This window comes from Macrobrachium rosenbergii, chromosome 50 (genome assembly GCF_040412425.1).
Source record: "Macrobrachium rosenbergii isolate ZJJX-2024 chromosome 50, ASM4041242v1, whole genome shotgun sequence".
Classification (NCBI taxonomy): domain Eukaryota; kingdom Metazoa; phylum Arthropoda; class Malacostraca; order Decapoda; family Palaemonidae; genus Macrobrachium; species Macrobrachium rosenbergii.
In genome coordinates, this window is record NC_089790.1 from 3,106,924 (window position 1) to 3,128,006 (window position 21,083).

At 36.3% G+C, this 21,083-nt stretch overlaps 1 protein-coding gene across 7 annotated transcripts; it reads left to right on the top strand.

Annotated features, from left to right (window-relative positions):
• The first annotated feature begins 2,897 nt into the window (after nt 1–2,897).
• LOC136832497 (lysosomal-associated transmembrane protein 4B) lies at nt 2,898–20,526 on the top strand. 7 transcript variants are annotated; one of them, XM_067093395.1, is made up of 8 exons: nt 3,046–3,145; nt 6,770–6,918; nt 9,659–9,880; nt 10,737–11,001; nt 11,228–11,366; nt 12,801–12,957; nt 14,263–14,444; nt 15,843–20,526. In XM_067093395.1, exons 2-8 carry the CDS (start codon nt 6,778–6,780, stop codon nt 16,123–16,125), a joined length of 1,389 nt encoding a protein of 462 aa, XP_066949496.1. In that variant the 5' UTR covers nt 3,046–3,145; nt 6,770–6,777; the 3' UTR covers nt 16,126–20,526. The 7 variants fall into 7 exon arrangements, with proteins under 7 accessions (XP_066949501.1, XP_066949496.1, XP_066949498.1 ...); XM_067093396.1 differs by having other exon boundaries at nt 3,083–3,181; XM_067093400.1 differs by lacking the exons at nt 3,046–3,145; nt 6,770–6,918 and adding an exon at nt 2,898–2,927.
• The last annotated feature ends 557 nt before the right edge of the window (nt 20,527–21,083 follow it).

Sequence of the window (21,083 nt, forward strand, 5' to 3'; positions counted from 1 at the left end):
GTTTCATGTTTTACAACCTAAGATGCTATAGAATACAGTGTTGCCAGTTGTCTAGTTTCATGTTTTGCAACCTAAGATGCTACAGGTGAAATGGCCCTACGTGTAACTTAATCCCCCCCAGGATTAAAACTGAAGTTATGTACTGAGAAAAGTAATTCTGTTCTGTGATGTTTTAGTATAAATCTTTCTCTTTTCATCAAATTCTTACTTCTTCGTTAATCAAATACCATCACGTCTTTTTCCAAAGAACCTGGCTTCGTAACTGTTGAGTCAGTGGAAAGCAAAATGGTGGGAGTTGTGGGGTAAAAAGAAGTTAAATGTCTTGTCGTGCCATCTCTCCATCATTTACAAATGCTTCAACATCAGTAGTTCTCAAGACTGCGGAAGGTTAATGATGTGTCAAGAGGATATAAGAGCCTAAATAATAATTTTTACATCAAGCAGACAAATGTAAACCATGAATTTCGTCATGATTAGCAAGGTAAATACAGCTGTGATTTGTTTATATAAAACGCAACACACTTTAAAGTTAGACCTCATACCAATAAATCTCCGTAGGGGGGGCTAGTGCTGTCCAGGGGCGTCAAGGGCGGGCCAGAACTGGGACGGCAACTCCCCCAGGACTCAAGTTCCCCCCCCCTCAACTAGCCCCCCCCAACACCCCCAAGCCCCAAGAAGTAGCAGCGGGTTTTCCATTATTCCTACCGAAATTCAGATGTGTTACCACATTAAGTTATATCTGTCTATCTGCCTATCTATCTATGTCTGTCTGTCTATCTGTATATCTATCTATCTGTCTTTATTTCTCTATCACACACAATGTTTGTTTGTCTTCCTATTTTGCTTAAATACCTTGCTCATGTGGTTTCAAAATCACATAAAATAGCTCAAAATAAACAAAAACCCAGGTTAGGCTCGCTTCGCGCGCCAAACCATCTTTGCCCCTCCCAACAAAAATCTGAAATGACGTCCCTGCTCACAATCTTAATAAAAAATCTGTGCCCGTTATTCGACTAGCTTGCTGTGCCTGTCGAATAAAATTTTGTTTTAGAAACAATACTCTCTTCCTTTTCAGAAACCTTGACATTTCTGCCATTATTTGATTACGACAACCTTACGTCGATGGATATCGATTGCTTTTATTCTTACTGTGATTCATCCTTACTTTAATTCACAGTTTTAAGAACAATGACGAGAATCTGGAATTTCTGGTCATTTAGTAGGATCGGTAAGCAACAACGAGAACCCGACACCGTCGGCGCAGCTATAAGAAAGGGAATTTGTTATGGCAGTTGTAGGTGAACTTCCGTTCTGTCGTCGTGGTCTTTTCGTGCTGCCAATTTAAAATCTCGGTCTCAGAATTGTCAATGTAGCCCAAGGTCAAGTTCTGGAGAGGAAGAAGAAGAATGCAGTTAGTACTGATTAATAATTGACTTTCCGAAAGATCAGCTCAAGGCCGATATCTGTATCGGCCTTGGACCAGCTCAACTCCAGCAGGCTGATGAAGAATTTAAGACCATCCGGTGATATCTGAAGGCCGGAAGAATATCATTTTCTCTCTCTCTCTCTCTCTCTCTCTCTCTCTCTCTCTCTCTCTCTCTCTCTCTCTCTCTCTCTCGGAGACGAGGTGCAGCTTTGGTATATGGAGTTTGTTTCATAGCACGAATCTATCCTTTATTCACTTGCAGAGACTCAGTTTTAAAGAATTTTGAAGGTAAATACGGCCAAAATGAAATCACAGAGCACTAGAAAACACTTTAAAACAGCAGACTCTAAAAAAATAAGTTTTCATTTTAATTTATAACAAATATACAATAAGCTGACCGTAAGACAGATGGAAATCTCCTTCGTAGGTATTGCTAATCCAGGAATTTTTATTTTAGCTCCTGATTACGGTTCTGTCGTGTTACCAGCTTCGCAGATCTGTCCCCAGACAGTTATAATTATTGTTCGTGGTCAAAAGCTGAAGAATAAAATGGAGTTGCTATATATTACTCGCCAGAATTACATTAATCAAATTACTAGGAACAAGAAAAATCTATGACGCAGATATACCAAAACCATATAGGAATATGTCAAAATATAGAAAGCAATCACCTGTGAAGTGTTTGAATTTACTCAAGGTCAGTCCCGATGACTATCACCTACTGTCGCTCCGACGAGCATCACTGCTCATGCTTATACCCAAGTTATACGTAAAATTCAGCAGTGTGGACGCTTTTTCCAATAATTTATTTTACGGGTGGCCATGTTAATATTAATAAAATAACTCTTACATTGCGTGTGAAGCTATAATTGCAAGAAGTATTGCAATATAACCCCGTTTACTCCTTACCATAAGATATGTGGAAGCATAACGTTGCCATCTGAGATTATTCCATAAAAGAAAACGCCACGTTATTGCTTTAGTACAGTTCAAACATGTTTTTATTTAATTCTAACAGTAAAAAACGAAGTTCTCTAATTTTGTCAATGGCGTTTGAAAAATTTCTCTAGAGTAGTGCAACTGTGGAATCATATATGCCACAAAACGGAAGTTGGCAAACAACATCAGGCAATGCATAACAGAAAGAACAAAGTAGGGAGCACAAAAAGAACGTTACAAGAAAACATTTGTCTCTAGTTCAAGTACATTTTGATCGCCACCTCAAAAAAATGTCAGTTAGTATGGTTGCAAGATAAACAGGTGTCATCAGTGTTGTCCTTTAGATCATAGACAATCATAATTTGATTGAAGTTCAGGAACTTCTCTACTAATTGATCATTTGTTGACCATGATTGTGCAATTCTTTAGATAGTATCTTTTCCAGGAAATGACCTTATCAGTGGAAATGATCGAAAACATTACTCAGAGTTATCAGTAGCGCTATTTCTAACCCCTCTGGCCCGTTTACATCATTTGAAGAAATACCATCGTACGTAGACATGTGAGTTTACTGGTGGATATTCATAAACAGATAATTTAATTGTAATAATTTTCATGAAAAACAATTGTTTTATAGCTACGGTGAAAAATATTGATTACACAAAAATGCAGAAGCGCCACTCACAACAGGTAGACTGTGTGCGAAACAGTCGCCTGAGTCATCTGAGTTTTGTTTACTTCGTGTCAAAATTATTCTCCAAATCTTTCCTTCCCCTTCTTGTACGTAGAGAAGTCAGCCTGATATTGCAAAATATGGTGATTGAATCTGTAGCCAGTCGTTTGTTAGTTGTTAGTGTGGCTGTGTTGTTAGTGAAAGGAAAAGAATCCCGTAGGGGTTATTTTGCGTCATTTGGAAAGGAAACCGTCATGGGCCACCCATTTTTAGAGTGTCCGGCCTCTTTTACGCTTGTTTTAATATCATGCACAAGTTTAAGGTTGTATTTTAATGGGTAAATCACGAAGACTGCATTAACTTGGTTGTCTTGATAAGCTGGTGTCCTGGCTTTTATCATGTGAGTCTGACGAATTTGACATTCGTTTCCGTTGCTAATCTGGTTAATCCGTCAGAAACCCGTACGTTATATTGCAGTGGGAGACTGAACGTTTATAAGTGGGAGAACGGAGACAGGGACGCATATTCATTGCTGGCTAAGCTTACCATTGAAATTTTACCATCCTTACTTCATTCCACGGTTTTGTGCTGCCTTGAACTGGTTACTGTTAATTCATAGGCCAGAGGTCCTATACAATTTTGGTGGTGTTTAACATATTCAGCGAATTGTGTAAGTTTTCTGGTTGCATAGGCTACCTAAGGTTTTTGCATTTTTTATTTTTGTGGGCCCATTGCAAACCACTCATTTTCGCATTTCTCTGCCTCTTTGGTGGATTGCAAACCTTTCATTTTTCATTTCCCTTACCTCTTTGGTGGATTGAAAACCATTCATTTTTTCATTTCCCTTGCCTCTTTGGTGGATTGCGAACCATTTATTTCCCTTACCACTTTTGGTGGATTGCAAACCATTCATTTCCCTTACAACTTTTGGTGGATTGCAAACCATTCATTTCCCTTACAACTTTTGGTGGATTGCAAACCATTCATTTCCCTTACCACTTTTGGTGGATTGCAAACCATTCATTTCCCTTACCACTTTGGTGGATTGTGAACCATTCATTTTTTCATTTCCCTTACCTCTTAGGTGGTAACAGCATTTTGGGGACCTCTTTGGGAATCTGGGTTTTAGCCACTGTAGCAAGCCATTGCTGTAGAATTTGGGAATTTTGTGTAGATTTTGACATCAAAGTTCAACATATTAGGGGAGGAAGGAATATTCATTTACGGCTCATATCTAGTACAGAATTTCCTTAAGTATTAGCTATCATCCCTTATAATTGTAAAGGACATTTTTAATCACTGTTATATACTTAGCACAAGTGTTATTAATAATTGTCCAGTATCAGCTGGGGAGAATAGTGGGTGTTATTTTACTTTAAACTGTTATTATATTTTGGACAAAAATATCATATTATTATGTTTAAAAGTGTGCTTTTAAGATTTTTGACATTCGTTTCTTTAGCAACGGACTACTTTTAGAGATAGTGGACCTGATCCTTATATTCTAAAATTTAGAGGACCACAGTGGGAAAGTGAGGTTTTTGGGTCGGGGAAAAATACAAGACGAGTGAAATACAAGGACCTTGATCCCATTGATAGTTCTCATTCAGATTAAGGTAAGTTCGTGGAATGATTTAAAAATATTCTAGGTTAGGTCATTTTTTTAATGAAACGAATGTCAGAAACATTCAGAGCACAAATTGAAACATTGCAAAATGATATTTTGAGGTTAAAAATGCTATAATATTTAAAGTATGATTGTTACTGAACAGTGATACCACAAATAAGTTAGTTCCTGATGATTTAGTAGTGGTCAGATCCAGTTATTGTAATGGTGCAAAAATTTTCTTGTGTAGTACAAAATTGAGGTTTATCGGTGCTAGGAAGCCACGAAAAGTGACCTGTTTATTCTTATATAATTATTTGTTGAATTATTGTAGTTTGTTTTCTTTGCTTGTTATGGATACAATGATGGCTTGGAATCCTTCATAATGTTAAACAGTAGTGCACTGTTTCCTGTGTGTAGTACATATGGTATACAGTGATATCGTAAGTCACGTACTCTCCTGTACTCTCCTGTACTTAGTGTACAGTTACCCTTGTATATATAACGAAAAACACCATTTTCCCCACTCTCCCTCCTCACCAAGAAGGGCACATTGTGGGCTTTTATTCACGTTGCCATTGTGTGCATTGGAATGCCTGTACCTTTGTGTTTCATAGGTTTTATAGACAAATTTATTGTTTTCACAAATTACTATTTTCCCAACCCATATGTGTCAGGTTATTCACGGGCAAAGTAAATAAATGTTAAAGCAGCTGAGATCACTCGCCCTTGAGGTTAATGTCACACCTGCTTTTTAGCAAGCCTGGTGCTTTCTAATTAATAAATAGTACTTTTCTAGCAGTTAAATCTCTTTTAAAGTGATAGGGGTGTGTAACAGTATCTGCAACTAGAGGGTTACTGTATTATTTTTCCTAGTTTCGTTGGATTGCTTCTGTATTTGAAATCCTGACATTCCTGGGTAATATGTTTAATTTGTGCCGTCATTTCTCTTAGATAATTGTGATGTCATACACATCTGTACTGTACATGAATTATAAACAGGGACATGAAATGATACCTAGGAGGAAGATAGTGTAGTAGGAGGCTGTTCAGAATTCTGATAGAAATGGATACACTATATAATGTATATGAAGTGTTGCCATGAAGTGCCTTGTATGTACAATATATACATAGTGAGACAGGCTACATTACATATTAGAGTGCAGTTATCATTGTTTGAATACACACCCATTACTGTATGGTAGCCTTATCAACAGTTGCGGTTGTCTCCAGACATGTCTCAGAAATCTTCCTTTGCATCTTTCTGAGCGTGCACCCAGGTCCTGGGGTGCCCCTAAGGAGTGATTCCATATAAATAAGGGTTTTTTTTTATTCTCATGGGAACAGATTGCAAAGTAAAGATATTTGCATTTTCCCTAGATATCAAACATGAAATCTTTTTCTTATGTTAACTCAAATTCAATCTGTATCATGACCCCTTGTTAGTATCAAGAAGACTGTTGTGGTCATTGCCCCTCTATCAGATAAGTCCTTTGATCCATGGACCAAAAGGTTTTAAGTCCTTTAGTAGTTCTATGGTAGTGAGGTCTCTCACCTAAGTTGCTACTCCAGCATATATAATATTGGGTGTATGTTGAAACAAGTGTAAGTTTATGTAGGTAAATTAATGGTAATATCTCCGTTTAGAAACCTGTTACTGTACTAAGTAAAGATGGACCCTCTTCCTAACCCCATCAAGCTGTAGATGGTCTAGACTATGCATAGAATGACCACTTTTCACCTGCAGGAGTACTTAGGGAATGGATGCATATTCAGGTGAAAATGGAGACATCTGGAAAGTGTCTTCGTCTTCAGATGACTGCTGGTGCAGATAAGGCTAACATACAGTAAGGGTTTGTATTTGAAAAAATTTTAGCTTAAGAAGTTATTTGTTTACCTGTTTAAATTGAAGATGGAACAGAATGTTGTAAGTATGAAAGGAAATCAGTTTAATTCAGTTTTATTCAAGCACTAACAACCTTTGACTCGGTGCAGACCACTTGTTAGAAGTTATCTTAGTGTGCTAGTTACTCTTTTGCCTGTTTCCCAGTTTGGAGACCAAGTTCAAAAAATTAGTAGGGTAAATTGGGGTAACTCAGGTCTGGTTAGTTTTGTTTTCTCACAGAAAACGACATGTCTGGCAGAGTGGCTACACGTAGGGCCCGCATGAGAGAAATATTTGCTGACCAAGAAGGAGTTGAAGTTCGGCACGTCTCTCCTCCCACTTATACAGAAGCACCTCCTCCATCTCGTCCTCCTCATCCTCCAGCTTATGTAATAGTTTTAAATTTAAAGAACTATAAAACCATACAGTGTACCTATCTATTTTTTTTTCTTCTGTGGGGGGATGACTCCAGAGAAAAACTAGATAAGTCACTGCCACGTTCCTTTTTCAGTTGCTAAGTCAAGATTGATTCTGTGGTGCAGAAAGTTTCCATATCAGCCATTTCATATACCTTTACCTATGTTGACAGATGACTCATTGGCTGTGCAGTAATGCCTCATACGTGCACCTTTAAATACTGTATTGTCGTTTCCATTCCAATAGTATCTTCCTGGCCCCACCCTGTGCTCTCTAGATATCATATATCAATACTGATCCAATTTTGATTCACGCTTGTTTTGTCACCATTCCAACTCTGACCCACATATACTATGCAGACAGTTTATTAATGACATCAACCTTTTCGAAACCATAATTAACATCCGCACTTCATTTCTGTAGAAAGTGGATTGCAGTATCTCTTCATACATTGCCACTTTTGTTTCTCCAGAAACCTCTATCTCAGGCTTTTCTAAAGCTCCACTTCTCTTTTTGTTTTACCTTTGTTATTTTCCTCTTACCTTATCCACCATCTGTAACATTTAGTACTCCCAGATACTCTGCAAGTCACTACTTACATTTTTATACCATGCATACTAATATTCCTTGCTCCATCACTTGGTTCTTACTCTTTGTATATTTACTTTCAGCATTTTCAGTTTATGAACAGTTTCAGGTTCTTCCACAGGGCTCTGCTGCTTCTCTTACGGGCACAAATTACTGCTACATTAGCTGCAGACATGAGTCATTCAGTATTCCACTAACGAACTTCTGTTTCCGTTACCATATCTCACACTTGAATCCACTTCTGCCTTTTCATGTACAGTACTGTACTTCTCTCATCATACATTCATATAGGTATTAAAGAAACACTGGGACATCACACACACTTGTTTCAGACCAACTTACACATTGGACCAGTTTTTTTTTATCTGCATGTTTTTGCACAATCTTCACATTCATATTAAGAATTTTAAGTTGGCCACGGAAAACATTCCTGTACTACATACATCCTCAGTTCCTTCCATTTCTTCATTGGATCTGTTATAAGCTAGATCCATGTGTACCACTTACAGAGTTTTCCTTTATGTCTGCAAGAGACTGTCAGATAACAAGCAATTGCTCAGTCTTTGATGTCTAATCCCACATGGTTCTTTTTCAATCAAGTTCACTCTTTCTGAGTTAAAACCCTACCAAACACTTTCTCAGGTTTATTAAGCACTGTTATGCTGTACGTAATTTTTATTTGCTTTCCCGTTACTGTTTGTATACAAGGGGCATTTAATTTTGTCTACCATTTCTTAGGAACCTTTCGCTTATCTAGACTGTAAATTGAATGTTTGTATGAATGTGTTTAGAACTGCTTAGGGGGTCATAATCTGTTACAGCTGGTGTGGTATAGGATAAGTGTTGAACATTTGATTGATTCTTTTAGTCAAGTCTCTGGAATGATAATTAGCCTCAGTAGTTACAAGATTACAGTTAGGGTTACTGAAATTGCATGTTCGTAAATAAACTTTTCAGTGTTTTGTGAGAGAAAAAGCTTGATATTTTTCTAACTTCGCCTTTGTTATATTTACATATTGAATGTTACATGCTGTTGGTAAGAAATTTAGGAAAGATACGGTCCTTTTATGCAGTTAATGTTTTCAGTTGAAGTAAGACGAAAATTACTTGGAATAATAATTTATAAAATACTTCACACAAACTATGAGATTATTTTACAGCAGCATTATACAAACTTGGCTTGTCTAATGAGAATAATATCAATACACTGTATTTTTGTATTGTATCTGTGCAATTTTATTCTCACTTGTGAAATGTCATTTCATATCTTGCCTGAGTGATTTCAAATCACAATTTAAAGCTACTCTTAGATCAGGCATAATTATGTGGTAGATCACTGAGCTGACACTTACGGGGTTTGGACTTCAATTCCTGCTTGCCAATCACCCAGTCGTCTTAGTTGCAAATGGGTACCAATGGTTATCTGTGAGTCAAGGAGGGGTGGGGAGGGGTCTGCCATTCTACTCCTCAGTTCCATGGCCTGCTGTGCATACGTCACTCAGACGTGTTCCTAGTGCCTCTCAATGGTGGGAGACTGAATTTGGCTGACTTTTTGCTTTTTTCAGAGTGCAGTCAGAGTTTAAGTTTCCTTGTTATAGATTAATTATTATTGTTATAATTAGATTATTATTATTATTATTATTATTATTATTATTATTATTATTATTATTATTATTATTATCAAGCACTTTAGCTTAACTAAACCACTGAATCACATTGTTAGTCTGTCATTGGGTTCATCTGAAGGATTTAGTTACATAAGAAGTGAAAATTGGAACAAGTAAAGTTACAGAAGTTGGACAGCTAGGTGGAAGAGACCAAAAGTGGGAAATAATGAAAAGTAAAAGGCAGGAAATAATTAGTTGGGTCAAAAGGAACACTGCAAACTTTAAAGACCCTTTCCACCGTGTACATTGCACAGTGCCAGCCCCACTGTATGCAGTACTTCCAAAGGGTGTAGACAGATCAATTACTACTTGAAATTTCCTGAAATTTTACACAACTTGAATTCTCTAATTTTAGTTGGTTTGCCTTTGTTTGAGCGCTTGTGTTTCAAAGTTAACAATATTTACCTTGGACTTCAGAATGTGTTTCAAAGTTAACAATATTTACCTTGGACTTCAGAATAATAACGAAAACCAGGAAGTGGCTGACCCTGGAGGAGGCCAAGAGGCAGAAGCCATGGCGAGCAACGAGGAAGCTAGCACCACTGTTGTGACTGGTAGAGGGACGCTGCAGAAGCTGCAGGAACGTTTTGAAGCAATGAGACGTCGAAATGCGAACTTCACATGCTTCCTGTGTTGTCATGTCCGCACCGGAACTATTGTCATTGGCTTCTGGCATATGGTGAGTGTTTTGACCTGAGCATCATAACTTACTAATCCTTGTAGGGTTTGAATAGATCTATGTTTCTTTTCACATGAATGCAATTTAGGCAAATGTAGCTTCTGATGTTTAATAAATCTTTCCATTTTTTGTTTAAATTTATGTGTTTTTACAGTAACTAGTTTAACTTTGAAACCCTAAATATCAAAAGCTGCATACCACAAGGTCTTACATGCCTTCTGAAAGCTAATTCACACCTGGTTAGATATTTCTAAATACCAAATTTTCTTAAAGAACATGAGGTTTGGTTGAGAGTACAACCAATTTGATGATTTTTTTTTCAAATTGTAAATAGACACACCAAGTTCAATGTCTTGAATGCAAGTGAAATATCATTTAGCTGGGTAATACCTCCTACTTAGTGAGTTAGTCTGCTATTTAAGACAAAGTTTTGTATACTTTGTAGGAATAAACAGCAATTTTTTTTTTTTTTTCCCAAATTGCATTTTGCCTTAATATAGAAACTTTTATTTTATTGCCAAGTTCTACCTGATTCCAAATTGAGAGATCAATTAGATAATTGGGAAGAAAACCTCTCCCCATTCACTGCACTTAATTTTAACTGTCCTGTTAACAGTCTCAAAAACTGTACTAACTTGTATTTTGAAAATACCCATATATAAAATGAAGGTTTGTATATCCAGAAAAAATGCAGTTCACGTTATAAGAACAATTTCAGTTTGTTGGTTATTGGTTGCTATATGAAATTGTTTAGGGACATGATATTCTTTCTTGCAAAATCTGTTAATGGTGAATTATGACAAACGTGCTACATCAGTCATTTCTATCGCAGTGACAAGTGAATTTCTCCTTTCAGTTACTGCATTTGATGGCTTTGTCCTTGATAGCAATTGTCGTCTTCCATCCAGAGATGCTTATGAATTCAAATAACCTTTCATCTGGGACCCAGGCAGATAGAAATGATCAATTATCTGTCAGTCACTTGGATGTTCAGGCTCTGAATTGCGGTGAGGAAACTCCCTGTATATTGGCTGCTCAGGGTGATGGGAGTGTTCACCAGTCAGCAACAGATCTCTCTCTCTCCTTGGGGAATCTTCTGACGACTCATCGTCTAAACAGAGGTTAGTTCCTGTGGTTTTTCTTTAGTTTACAGAATCAGATGTTGGGCAGTTTTATGCCTTAATAAATTACAGCAGTCATTTTCAAGTTGAAGTTCTGAATATAAAATTATTTATAGAGGAAATTTAACAGGTATTTTTCTATAGTGTTTGGTAAGTGGTAGCTTTTATCCGCAAACCGAAATTTCTTTGGTGGAAGAATATCTTGCAAAGTTTTTTCTCATTGCAGATGAAGTAAATGTTGCACTTTTCATCACCCTGTGTACTTTTGTGGTAACACTTCTCTTGGTCTACGGAGCCTTCCGTGGTCAGCCATCCCACCTGATGCCATTCTTCTTCCTCCAGGTGTTTGATTTTTGCATTTCAAGGTAATTATTGTTTCATTGCCATCGTTGCTAACACAGTTTCAAGATAAAGATGGTAAAATAAACTAGAATCTCACTTATCTAGATGTGGGCAGTTTTGAATCTTGGTTAATCACCATGAAGTCTCAGTTTGGAAAAATGTAGGAATCTGGAAAAAACTGTCTGATCTAAGAGAGGAAGATTTATAAATGCATTCACTATTTTTCCCAATTAGAGCCAGTAGACTATTTGTTAATATAAAATTTCCCCCAGTAATAGAACTACCTCTTCCTTAGATTTTGCATAAGATATGAACTTATAAGCATTTGAATTAGTCAAAAAACTACCCCAAAACATTGTAACATGTAGCAGAATGCATATACCCTAAAACATCATACCAGGTAGCAAAGGATGTAAAATGTAAAGGTTCACACTATGCAATGTACACTGATGGATCCAAATCTTTTTCAGACAAGGGATTTGCAACCATAATGTTCAACAAAACATACTAATATTGCTTGCTTAACAATGCTTATGTTTCAACAGGAAAATTTTGTGCAGTAGGATTGCCTTGACCAGTTCTGTCTTTATATCTAAGACATCTTGTAGTACAGTATTAAAATACAGTAAAATCTTGCTTACATATTAACTGGCCTAAATGAGGATATCACAGGTGTCATATTCCTGCATTAGTGTGTGGTTGCATGTCTATTTGCTAATCTCTCTCGATACATTATATTATTTCAGAAAGTTAATTATTGTGGGATGCTTTAAAGCAGTTGGTGCTCAACATCATATGTTAAAAAATATATACAGGTAGTGTAGCTATAAGCATCAATGATAAGTTGAAGATGCTTCATTGAATTTAGAGGGTTGATTTGTGTTGTGTGTATATGTGTGTGAGTAGTTCACTATCTAGATGACAACATTTTACAATGTCAAGAAAGCTAAAGACAAGCTTTGGAACTAAGCTAACTGTATGGAAAACTGGAAAACAATGCAGGACGTTAGCTAAATCAACTGGTAGGATGTAAGCAAAGCAAATCCTGTTACAGTACCCGTTGGAGTTTACCAACCTTTTGCATTATTATTTTACTTGTACGGTATATCAAAATTTTATTATTTATTCTGGTATATTTTAACCTCTCGAAGCTACAAGCAAACATTAAAACTTGATATTCAATGTTGCTGAAGTTCGGACATAAACACAGTTTGTTAAGTTGCGAGTGTTGACATAAAATTGTCTTTGTATCCAGTAGCATAGGTTTATCCCAATGATAGGTGAGTTTCATAGTCAAATTATCCTTTATTAACTTGCTGCGTTATTCAAGGTGGGGAAACCCATGCCTGTTCTAGAGTTTTGACTTGACGAGGTATTTTCATGTCTTGAGTGTCTTTTACTGAAGCCTTTCAATAATTTTGTTTCTTTTATACCATACGTAATTTTATACCTTACAGCATGACAATGATTGGCTACCTGTCTTACCTGCCCAACATTCGTCAGCTCATACGAGAAACCCCAGCCTTTCCTCTTCAGCAGCAGCTGCTCGGAATGAACACGAATTGCTTGACTTTTGTGGTTATGGTCATCTTTATCTCAACTCTAATGGCTAAGGTGTGTTCATTTTTCCATTTCTTAAACTTAACTCGTTGCATATTTTGTTTCCTTGCCCGACGATGTACTTTAGCCTGGCTTTCAGGTCAGCCTCATCAAGTTTCAGAATGAGTGAAGTTGCTCTCTTCCATTTTTATCATAGTTTTGAGACCTTCACTGGATGGGTCGATATCGTACTCGCCTAGCACTCTCCTGGGACCGCGTTCGATTCCTCGGCCGGCCAGTGAAGGTTTAGAGGAATTTATTTCTGGTGATAAGAAATTCATTTCTTGGTATAATGTGGTTCGGATTCCACAATAAACTGTAGGTCGCGTTGCTAGGTAACCAATTGGTTCTCAAACACGTACAATAAGTCTAATCCCTGGGGCCAGCCCTAGGAGAGCTGTTAATCAGCTCAGTGGTCTGGTTAAACTAAGGTATACTTAACTTTTATCATAGTTTTGTCATTTCATATGTATGTATTGCATGTTTAGAAATTTAGGTGAGGGAATAGCTGAATGAATAATGAAGGAAGAAGAGAATAATGAATAAAAAGGAATTAAATGGGATAAATTGTGAGAAATTTATTATACATGTTAAATAGGAATGTTTGGTATTTAGTGGTCACAACCCTTCAAAGAGTTCATTTTCCTTGTATATGTGTGTACTGCATACATTTTTGCTGTTTTCTAATAGGATATTCTTAATTACCATTATTGCCATTATAGCAATTTTATCTTTTTCATCCAGGCTGTTACTTTTTGCATTTCGCTGTTGTCTCAGTGTAGTCTTCATAGTTAACATAATTATGCAGTAATAATAGTCATAATAAGTAAGGCAGTTTCAGCATTGATAACCTTGCAGATGTGGGCTCTGTATTTGTGTATAAAATCAGGCTTACATGAATCTTGAATGTCAACTTCCCCCCCCCATCTTAATGTGACGTACATACTACCTCATGGTGTTAAGCTAGTAAGGCTGAGTATCATAAATTGTGAAATATATCTTATACCCAGATTATAAAATTTGTTACACCAATAACATCTGCTTCATCTATACTGAAGTTTAGCAGCGTAATCATGGGTATAAAAATTATGTTACTAGTATTAAATATGACAGAAGTAAGCTCATTAAATTGGAGTAATGATAGCTTTATTGAATAAGCTTTTTATCTTCACCCTAGTCGTTCAGTGATAAAGTCCAGATCAGTGGTTGCTTCAGTCAGTACTGAATGATGCTTATTTTGCATGTATTTTAATCTGACTACTAGTAATTTTTATTTTCAATTCTTCTTGAAAGTTAATAAAGTATTTTTGTCTCCCACAGGGCTATTGTATCAGCATTGTTTGGAGGTGCTATAAATTCTTAATGCTTAAAGCACAGGCAGGTCAGTCTGTTCTCCGATATCTTGGCAGTGTTTCTGGACCTGTGGATCAGGAGAGCCAAACATTGGTTGTGGGCCATGATGTACCTGATTATGACACTGTAATGGCAGATCCTCAGTACAGGTAAGACTATGTGAAGCCTATCCTTGTGGAGTTCCGTGAAATACTTAATCACCTTTTTATATTTTTGTTATTAGACAGAATAAGTCTATAGAAATTTGTATACAGTACAGGCGGTCCCGGTTTTGACGGGGTTCCGTTCTTGCGCCAGCGTCGTAACCCGAAAATCGTAGCCGGAAAATCGTCGAAAATCAAAAATCATAAGAAAACGTAAACTGCATTATTATTGAGTTTTACATCAAAAAAACCTTCAAATTATGATTATTCTTTTTGGGGCCATATTCTATGCGGACGTATTTGACGACGCGTCGTAACCCCGGAACATCGGGAAATAATTTCTGATGAATATATTTGACAACAATACGGAATTATGGGTATATGATCTATTCATTTTTGCTTGGGATGTTTCTTTCTTTTGTCCACCCTGGCATCAGCCTCTCACTACTGGCCCCTATTTAAGTATGCTAAGACAGTGGGCTACTGGTAATAAACTCTTTGTTTAGACTTGTTGTTAACCAACCCCTGGGGCTGGCACCTCTCACTGCTGGGCTCTGGGGTCTGTCTGGAAAGTCATCTTGAACCTCTTTTATTGCAGTCAATTTTTATTGTAGGCTAGTACTTTGTGACTTACTGCCTCACCCTTTCTTTTATTACCATCAGTGTTGACAATATGGGAACATTGCTGAGTAAATAGAGATCATGGCACTGTGATATTGACTTGAATGATTCTGTGATGTGAAGATAGCCAGTTAATCGAGTCATCGGGGAGATGAAATGCTACCCTCTGCAACTGATCAGACTTTCAAAAGAAATTTGTTTGACTCTTAAAATGACCATTATACACATATAACATCATATATTTGATTTTAATTACTCACTGCCTTTTTTTGGTGGTGATACTGTCGTTATCATGGAGTGCGATATCCATGCATGGTTTTGACATTAGAAAAATAAGGAACAGTTAGTCAGGAAAGTAGTAAATAAGGAGTAGCAGGACAAAGGCCAGTAAATCTTGGGAAAAAGCCATAAATTAAGACCTAGACTAGATGGAAATTCGGATGGGAAGCACACAGGACAAAAGAGGTCACATTTAAAGTCTAATTCCATGAAATTAATGGTGCTGATAATGATTTCTGGGGTGAATTCTCGGACAAAAGTCACAAAATGGCTTTTATTCAACAGTGGAGTGATTAAAAAAATTTTTCATTTTCAGATGTGTATAAACTTTTAGGAAATTTTTACTAATTAATTTAAGCATATTTGATTGCAAACAGAAAATGGTAAAAGCCTTAATTTGTGAAGAAATATTCCTGATAATTCACAGAGTACTTGCACACTGGTGGTTTTTTAAACTATGGGCATTAGGAAGCAGATATAAAAATGTACATCTCTTGTAAACAGAAAGAAGCTCCTGAGCCTGTACCCAGAGCCGCCTCCGTCCTACGATGCTGCCATGGCTGCCCTCGTCTCCCACCAGGAACTTAGCCGCAGGAATGGTGATTCTTATGTAGAAGTTAGTGCTATGGATGTTGCAGGAGCTGCCTGTCCTTCCTATGAACAGTCGACCTCAGGAGAAGGATCAGCAACCATGCCCGTTGAAGGCGCCACAAGGGTGGAACTCACTGTTACTGACATTCCACCACCTGTTGTTTCTGCCCCAAATTCATCCAATACCCAACCATAAACCTGAGAGAAGTTTCTGAAGATACTGTTATTCTCAAGTTATGGAGTTATTTTCAGCTTAAACTGGATAAGTTTGAGAGAATCTTTCCACAAAATTTATAAGCTATCTGATAATCTATGATTGATGCCTACATTGTCTGTTGAGGTGTTTATAAATTAAAATTTAACTATTCACTATCAAAAGCCTGTTTCTTCACTTGTGTAAAATATGTTTTGTACTTCTCTCACCTTAAAAATCGTTTAAAATATTGTCTGTACTTTGCTGCCTTATAAATTCTGTAAAATTTTTTCATTACTTCTGCTACTGATTATTTAAAATATTTTATGTACTTCTGCAACTTTAAAAACCGAGAGTATAAACATCATTAGGCAAACTTGCCTTTGCATATTTAATACCCAATTTACTAATGCACTCTAATGTAATATTCCTTTGATATTAATTTCCTTACCTTTCAGGATTTCATATTTTCCAAGCCACATCCCCTCCCCCTACCAGCTGGCCTATCTAAATATACAGTACGTACGTATTCATCCATAGTAATCTGGTGATCACCTAGAAATACTGTATTATACAGGGTACTGGAAATTCCTGCTTATATTCCCCTCTGCAACCCAAGAGGCAGACCCAGCCCTTGCCATGTATGTATATAAATATAGCTATATATATATATCTAGTCTGCTACCACTTGTACTTTTAGTAGAAATTTTGAAGTAATAAAGATTATCAATAATGGAGGATATCAAAGCAGGCTGGAATGTCACCATGATATAGGTAGCCTGCTTCCCAGTTTTTCATGTCATGCTCCTGTAATCTATGCTAGGTAAACTGTTAGTATTTTGACTTCACCATTTGAGAGGAGCAGCATTTGTCTTCTCATCAAGATTTCAAGTGTTTATTGGGATAGCAGAGTACAATTTCACTGAATCATTGAAGAAAACTTTCATCTCTTGATGCCTAGTTGTCATGCACAGATGGTTCATTGCTTTATGTATCAAATTTATATTTTCTTGTTTGGAAAACCAACAACTCTTAGTCTTTATGCACTGGTGGCTCATTGCTGTAGATATCAAGTATATTGTACGGATTTTTCTGATTTTAAGAGACCTCGTAGTGGCTCTTCATGTTGGTTAACAGGGATTTGTCATAACAGTCCACTCTTCATATTGCTACAGTACTTCTATTCATTTATGTAAGACAAGATAGTTCTATTCTTCTGCTAGTTTTGCTATACAGTCAGTGGCGTTGTCTCGCCACCATATGCTAAGCACAAGCTACTGTGTGTAGGACATAATTTTCTTTTCTGTTATTTAGGAAAACAGAGAAAGGTTATATAAATATATATATATATATATCTATTCGTTTCTCAATAGCAAATAATGAAATCTATTCAAATCTCAACTGCAGTGAATTTACTGACATATTTCACGTGTGCATTTCACACTATTGAGAAATTGCAAGTGACTATGAACATAACTGTTTGTATGGGATATAAGTAGTGTCAGAGGTCTCCTCAATATTGTGTATTTTCCCTCCAATATTTGTAACAAGAAATGGTCCCAGTCCCAAGTTTCACAACAAGGTTTATGACTAATGTTTGGTAATTATCTCTAGGATTGTTTTTTCTGCTCAAGCATTAAATATATGCACAATTCAAGCAGTACTGCATTTGCATCCATAGAAAGATATGAAATTCACACTGGGTTACTAACTGTGAATTACTTAACCTAGCAAGACAGCTGCTGCTACAAGTTAACTGTCCATAGCAAGATTTTTGTCAAGATTCTGTGCCCAGTCAGCAAGAAGTGGGAATCGAAAAAGTCATTTAGGTAAAGTAAACAATTAAGCTTGTGGTAAGGTTGCCTGGCATTGCACTCAAACATATATTGTTTACCCATTTGCAGGAATACTTTTGATCTCTTTTTTCCTTTGTGAAATGATATAAACAATTTTTTTCTATAGGCTGTGTTGTGAGTAAGCGGTTTAGCCTAGTGATATGGTGTAACTACTTCATGATAATAGTGTGTGCAAAGGAATAAAGGAGCATTTTCCTTTTTCAGACATTTCTTGGTATTTCAAGTAATTTTTTTGTAATGAGCCAGGCTTGTATTTAAGAAACAGCAAATACACATTACACAGCTGTTTTTGGGTTGGAAAATCATGTTTATTATCTTTTAATAACCATTTTTCAGTCAAGGACTAGGCTTCTACAGTAATATTCACTATATTTTAAGTGTGTGTGTGTGTTTGGCTATACAATTTGGTGTAAACTTGCTTCCATTCTGATATATTCTTTAAATATGTTGTTTCAGTCTGTTTCATTCCAGGGAGATGTGGCAATACGCATACGTAGCTCTCGATTGGCTGAAATAAATTTGTATGATATCTTAGGCTCATTGTGATAAAGATGCAATCTATTTCATCAGCTGTACATTTGATTGCTTATAAATACAAAGAACCCTCACCCCTTATGTAGATCACAACCATTCAGATTTAAATCGATAGCATAACAATACAAGCACACGAGTGATGAATGTAACCTTGGGTATACTGAAATAAATCTTAATTATCTAAAGCTCATCGTTTGTTTCTTTGACCTAAGGTTGTCTTTTGTGTGTTTGCATTGCTATATCATCAATACAAACCAGCATGTTTATGATTTATGGAAGAAGGGGGTGAGGATTCCTTGTACATATAAACATTCAGATAGGTTATTGAAGAAATAGTATAATATTCATCAGAAGTCAACGGTATTGGAAACGAATGTCAGACACTCATGTGCTACCCTTGCACATGTGCCTCGTCTTCACCCGTGTGTGGACAGATGAAATGAAACCAGCTATAGTTGTTAGCAATGTCTCATTTTTGTTCAGACTTATTCCCTGATTTGATGAGGACAATCTACTGTCATGGATTATGAATTATAAGAGTGCTGTGTTAACGCGTATCACAGTAGATTGTTGGTGCGGGAATTGAAATAAATTTAAGTACAACCATTTCTTCCTAAAGATGCTATATCAGATGTTATATCGGAATTTGAGATTAAGGTGATTATATGAAGGTGAAAATGCTATTAACTTTACAGCATGAAAGAAATAGCATTTTTGGTAAAAAAAGAGAAAAAAAATGGCACCTAAAGTTGTTTTAATTAAATCACTGTAATTGCAAATATTTTCCCTGGTGACATCGCACATATGATTTTTTATTGTCTTATATGCTTGTAACTAATTTATTTTAAGATAATGGCAGTGGCTGTTTTTTTTTTGCCACATTAACTACAATTTAATCTTACTAAGACACATGTACAAGAAATATTTTCAATTAACCACTCTGAACACAGCTCTAGAGATTTGATTGCAGAATTAGTATTATTACACATAACTTCAGCGTAACCTGGATTCTAGTAGGGAAACTCTTGCACAGTTATGCTGTTAGGAAAATATCCTATAAACAATTCAGCTGAATTACAGTTTATAAGTTAATCCACACTTACTCATGTATTAATCAGATCGCCCTGTCTAAATAATTAATTTTTTTCAGTATCTATTGGTAAAAGCAATTCATGTTAGCCATTCTACTCTCAAAATGCTGATGATGACTGTGGAAGGGTTTGATTGTTTTTGAGTGAAAGTCAATTAGATGTGGATACAATAGAAATCCACTGTAATGTTATGGAGTGGGCCTGTTCTCTTTCATAAGGTCATAAAATGCTTCTAAGTAAATTTTTACTTTGTATTATATTGGAATGCAGAGTTGAAATTATGCTGGTTACACCAAGAAGTCAGGAGTGATAAAACTATTTCTATGGAACAATGACTTTCTGTGAAATTTTTCAGACTTTTATAATTATAAGAGAGCAGATTTACTTTATTTTCTGACAAGTTATGCGAAATGACAAGTTATGCGAAAGTTTAACCTAGTTTCAGTTCTTTTCGGGAAAAATCATCCTGACATATTTCCAGAACTTTATGGAAAAAGTCTTATGAAAACTGTGAATTTGTAATATTTCTGTCAAAGTGGGGGAGTTTCAAACATTTGTGGTTGTTACATTGATGTTTTTCTAATTTTGACTTTTTTTTAGGGAAATTTGTATGAACCATGATGATTGAGAGACAGGTTTATAACAGCAGGATCTATTAAAACCTATCACATGATCTTTTAATACCCATCACTCTTTTAACATGAGTTTGCTTTCGGTTTTGCTCCTTATGAGTCACTGGTCCTCTGTAGCCCACTATGTTATGTAGTCTAGATTTTTAATATTTTACTTTCATGCATTAAGTGGGAGCATGTGCAACTGCCTTGGGGTCATTGAAGGTATATACGAGGTTATCAAATTTATAGACTATTTGTAAAATGACCTCAACTTGATAAATTATGTCAATATATAGTATTGTATAGTGACTAGTTTTTCAATAACCTTTTTTTATGGTTTTTAAAAATCAACAACTTTGGGGAATGGTGCATAGTATAATCTTGGACAGGTTACTTTAGTGATTATGTATAATTATAAACAAGGGTTGTAAACTAAGGCAAAGTTTTTTCCGCTTTAATTGCTTTCAGGCTAGGACCCAAGAAGCAAAAGTTGTATTGTGGAAATTTTGTGAAATCCTCGAAGACAACAGCCAGTCTATGCAAGGTCTGCAAGGCACTGAAACCCATTTACGACCAGAGTTTTCATAAAAGCCAGATCAGAAAACATGCATCCACAACATGCAATTTTCAATGAAAATATCCAGTTTTTGTAACAACATAATTTTATGCAAACCCTACAATCATACCGAGTCCAAATCACAGTTATCAAAATCCCAAGACAAAGAAGGTAGAAGAGCTATGAGTGACTCTGAGTATGTGCAATGAACCCCTAGCACATTCTATTGCATAGTTTAGCTCTAATGTTGCATGAACAAGGGAAAGGATGCACCTCCGTATGATTGATGGGTTTGTGTGGGAAAATGTTT

What these genes read in the sequence shown, in the direction of transcription:
- LOC136832497 (XM_067093395.1), top strand. Translation starts at nt 6,778, where the DNA reads ATGTCTGGCAGAGTGGCTACACGTAGGGCCCGCATGAGAGAAATATTT. An exon ending in TCATTGGCTTCTGGCATATG is followed by an intron (nt 9,881 to 10,736) that starts GTGAGTGTTTTG and finishes TTCTCCTTTCAG; the next exon opens with TTACTGCATTTGATGGCTTT. An exon ending in TCTCAACTCTAATGGCTAAG is followed by an intron (nt 12,958 to 14,262) that starts GTGTGTTCATTT and finishes TGTCTCCCACAG; the next exon opens with GGCTATTGTATCAGCATTGT.